Raw genomic sequence first — 3,887 nt, forward strand, 5'->3', positions numbered from 1 at the left:
CCCTGCGCCCCCCTCTCCTCCGCGTCCCGCCGGGGCTGGGGTCCAACATGATCCCTGGCGAGAGAATTGAGGGGGGAGGTTCTCCCTCCTCATCCTCCTTCAAAGGTTCCCCCTGTCCCCCGCAGGAATCCTCACCCTGGAAGTGCCTCAGCAGTGCCCAGCACAAAGGGACAGTCACTGCTCCGGTCCTGTGGCCACACCATGGCTGGTACAAGCCAGGTGCCCTTGGCCTTCTTGCCCACCTGGGCTCACATTCAGCCGCTGCTGACCAGCTCCCCCAGGTCCTTTTCCACTGGGAGAACGTAAGAATTCTGCCCTTTTTTCCTCCCTTTTCTCTCATGCTGCAAATGGGGGCATTTGCCCTTCTCCAGCCCAACAGACAACACCCGTGGCCCTTCCTGGGCACTTCACCAGGTTCCTCTTCCTCCCAACCACAACAGGAGCCTCCCGAGCAAGGCCGGGCAAAACCAGCCGCTGATAACACGACTTCCAGGTTGCTCCTGCCAAGGCCGGGCCGTTGAACTCCAGGGCCCAGACGAGCGCCCTTTGTTTGTCTGTGAGGTCCTGGCAGCGACACCCGCCCCACGACAGCTCAGGGGCCTTGGTGCCATGGTACAGCCTGGGCTAATGACTCTGTTTATCCTGTTTGGGTAATCCTGATAACGGCCCAACCCCGCCGTCCCCCCCTCCCCGGCGATTCATTGAGAAAACGGCTGTTGACGCAGCGCTGGGAACTCATTTGCCCCCGGCCAATCAGCCCAGGGACAGCGGGGCTGGTTGGATGGTTTTTTTTTTAATGAGGGCGGCTTAATCAGGGCGGTCAAGGCTGTGGAGGGGTGTTTCAGTGGTGACCAAGCCTTATAAGAGCTGGCTGGAGCAGCCACAGGGCTGGCAGAGCTGGGAGGACGGAGATTTAAGGAGGGGTTTTACGGGAGTTTCGCCGAGGACCCGGCTCAGCTATGAGCACCAGCGTGGGCATGGAGTGCGAGAGGTGCCAGTGCCACAGCAAGGATAAGAACACTGCCATCCTCTACACCCTCCTCAGCCAGAACCTGCACCCCGGGCGGGCCCGGCAGCGCTGCCTGTGCCACCAGCGCCGCACCGTCCGGCTGCGCACGCCACACGTCACCTGCCAGGCGGCCTCCGACGTGCTGGTCAAAACCATCAGCTTCATGAAAAACCTCCCTTCCTTCTACCTGCTGCCGAAGGAGGACCAGCTCCTGCTGCTGGATAGCTGCTGGGTGCCCCTCTTCCTGCTGGGGCTGGTGCAGGAGATGGTGACCTTCGAGGTGATGGAGGCGCCGGCCCCCAGCATGCTCAAGAAGATCCTCCTCAGCGGGCAAAGCAAAGGGCAGGAGCCTGAGAGGACACAGCCCACACTGGCTGCAGTGCAGCGGCTGCAGTGCTGCCTCAACACCTTCTGGAGCCTGGATCTGAGCCCCAAGGAATATGCCTATCTGAAGGGAGCTATCCTCTTCAATCCAGGTGAGTGCCAGGCCCTCGTGGCTCTGCCGGCTGGAGCTGGCAGCTGAACACTGAATCACAGAATCACTGAGGGTGGAGAAGGCCTCCAAGATCATCGAGTCCAGCCTGTGATCACCCCCTTGTCAACTAGACCAGAGCACTGAGTGCCACATCCAGTCATTCCTTGAACACCTCCAGGGATGGGGACTCCACCAGCTCCCTGGGCAAACATAGACCTCTTGGCTTGGAGCTGCTCAGAGCTGGGCAGGTGTCAGAGCAGAGAGGGTTGGTCACCTTCTTCCTAATTCTGGTCATTCCCAAATGCACTGGGAAGCAGGGTGGAGGGATGTCAAATGTAGTGGTAAAAGCCAGAGGACTTTGCCTGCCCTGCAGACAGCAAACTCCAGGTTCCTTTACTTGATTTTCCCAGTTAACTGCTTTTCCTCCCTCACACAGCATCCCTGGAATAGCCACATCTCAGCAGCGCTGTCTACATCCCATTAGTGTGCCCTGCTGAGAAATAGGGAAGGGTGGGAGTAGGGGAAACCTGGAGCTGTCTTCCATCCTGCTTCATCCCCACCTTCCCCTCCTCTCCCTCACAGACATCCCCGGGCTGAGGGTTTCCCTCTACATCGAGAGCCTGCAGCGGGAGGCCCAGCGAGCCCTCCAGGAGGTCGTGCAGCCGCTGCACCCCGACGACCAGGGACGCTTCTCCCACATTTTACTGGTCGCCTCCTCCTTAAAATCCATCCCCCCCACCCTCATCACGGATCTGTTCTTCCGGCCCGTCATCGGCGACGCCGACATCGCGGAGCTGCTGGTGGAGATGCTCTACGAGGCTCCGGGGCTGTGTGTGCCCTGCTGAGCACACCAGGATGCTCCCCACACCTTGCCAGGATCCACAGCAGATCCAGGAGAGGGGATTTAGGGAGAGAAGCGCTCCGGACTCTTTGGGAACTGCGTGTTTCGTTAGGGCTGAGGCTGGAGGATCCGTGCAGAAGCAGCTCCGGCTCAGCAGATGTTTACAGCGGCTCCTGCTGGCCTCCATTTCATGGAGTGTGTGGGGTTTCATGGAGTGTGAGGGGTTTCCTTCCCTGTTCCCTGTTCCCCCCTGCCTGTGAGCTCTGGTAGAGCCTGATCCCAGTTTTCCCCCTGTGAAATCATTGTGCATTTTGCTGTTAACTCCGAGCACTGAGGGCTGTCCTCAGCTGACAGCTCGATCCCGTGCTGTTTGATGGCCTCAGTGGGATCACTTACACAGTGCAAACATTGTGGAATTAGGTCTGGGTCTGCCTGTTGTGCTTGAAATCTTAGAAACACTCAGGGAATATCTTCAGGGGGAAAAGCCAGAGTGTTAAATCCCACAGGGCGTCCAGACTCACCCTCTTTCCCTTAGATTACATCTTTCCTCCCTAATTCCATAAAATACAACAGGACTAAGAGCACCTAAACCTGCTGCACCTCATTTTGGGCTCTGGGCTTACCTGTTTGTGTGATAAGTGAACCCTGAGCTGGGAACGCCGTGGAAACGAGCGGAGCTGGTTTAGTGGTCGATCCAAACATCCCTCCCTGGAGTCAGAGCCAGGTGCACACCTGGAAAACTCGCTCCTCCTGCCTTCAACAGGTGAGGTGTCAGTATTTTATAAGTGAACATTCATGTGGTTTGTATATAAGATGCAATAAATTATTTTTTTAATAAAATGCTTGACGTTTTGGAACAACAGTGGTGACTTTTTAGAGGTGGTGTTGAATTTGGGGGCGGGGGGGGAAGAAAAATCTGCTGCAGGCCTGGCATGGAAATACAGTGGAAGGAAAAGGATTTTTCATAAAAATCCACCTGGCAATGCAAATACAGGTCAAATGGTGTCAGTGGGAGCTGTTTGATGTAAAACCCCTCGGTGCTCCCAGCACACAGAAATTTCCAGGGGCAAATCCCCCTGGAAAGCTGCACCTTTCTCCAGGTGTTGAGCCTCTCCCAGGGTCTCTCAGTGGTGTCGGAGGTGGATGCTCTGACTCACCTGGACGCTCCCCTCTGCTGCCAACAGGCACAAACCCCATCCCATTTTCCATGGCTGGCACGGGTGAGGTGTCAGGTAGAGCTGCACGGAGCCTCCCCGTGCCACGGAAACAGCCGGAATCTTCTCCAGCAGCCCGGAAAACTGCAGTGTCAGCCTGTGCCTCCACCTCCGCCGCTGCTCCTGGGGTGATCTCAGCCCCATGACGGCCCTTTTCCGTGGGGAGGGAGGCTGTGAGTCATGGGATGAGTCCCGGTGAGTCACTGAGCACGGGACACCCAACAGCCCTGGGACAGGGGCACCAGACCCCCAGGGGCTACACAGCGTGGGGGGCTGGATGCCCCCCATGCCCTGAAACCCCCGGGGTTTGTGACCCACCCTGGGGCCTGGCCACCCCCTGCTACCTCC

The 3,887-nt window shown here is 57.8% G+C and overlaps 3 protein-coding genes across 3 annotated transcripts in view; 2 read left to right on the top strand and 1 right to left on the bottom strand.

Annotated features, from left to right (window-relative positions):
* NUDC (nuclear distribution C, dynein complex regulator) overlaps window positions 1–3,534 on the bottom strand; it is a 12,654-nt gene extending 9,120 nt beyond the window's left edge. Inside the window, exons 1-2 of the mRNA XM_029963028.1 lie at window positions 3,483–3,534; window positions 2,949–3,079 (exon numbers count right to left, since the gene is read on the bottom strand). Coding sequence (XP_029818888.1) covers window positions 2,949–3,079; window positions 3,483–3,534 — 183 coding nt within the window. The remainder of the gene's footprint in view (window positions 1–2,948; window positions 3,080–3,482) is intronic.
* Window positions 299–3,435, top strand: NR0B2 (nuclear receptor subfamily 0 group B member 2). The gene is made up of 2 exons (XM_029963089.1): window positions 299–1,485; window positions 2,067–3,435. The coding sequence occupies exons 1-2, from the start codon at window positions 960–962 to the stop codon at window positions 2,327–2,329; spliced, it is 789 nt and encodes a 262-aa protein (XP_029818949.1). The 5' UTR covers window positions 299–959; the 3' UTR covers window positions 2,330–3,435.
* A 147-nt stretch (window positions 3,535–3,681) lies between the features above and the next one.
* Window positions 3,682–3,887, top strand: part of GPATCH3 (G-patch domain containing 3) — a 5,761-nt gene continuing 5,555 nt past the window's right edge. The window contains exon 1 of the mRNA XM_029963030.1: window positions 3,682–3,712. Within this exon, the coding sequence (XP_029818890.1) occupies window positions 3,682–3,712 (31 nt within the window). The remainder of the gene's footprint in view (window positions 3,713–3,887) is intronic.

This window comes from Manacus vitellinus, unplaced genomic scaffold, assembly GCF_001715985.3.
Source record: "Manacus vitellinus isolate BGI_N305 unplaced genomic scaffold, ASM171598v3 scaffold_52_pilon, whole genome shotgun sequence".
Classification (NCBI taxonomy): domain Eukaryota; kingdom Metazoa; phylum Chordata; class Aves; order Passeriformes; family Pipridae; genus Manacus; species Manacus vitellinus.

Excerpts from the sequence above, each read along its gene's own strand:
- NR0B2 (XM_029963089.1), top strand. The coding sequence starts at position 960 with ATGAGCACCAGCGTGGGCATGGAGTGCGAGAGGTGCCAGTGCCACAGC. Across the intron at positions 1,486-2,066 it reads AGCTATCCTCTTCAATCCAG|ACATCCCCGGGCTGAGGGTT; the intron begins GTGAGTGCCAGG and ends TCTCCCTCACAG.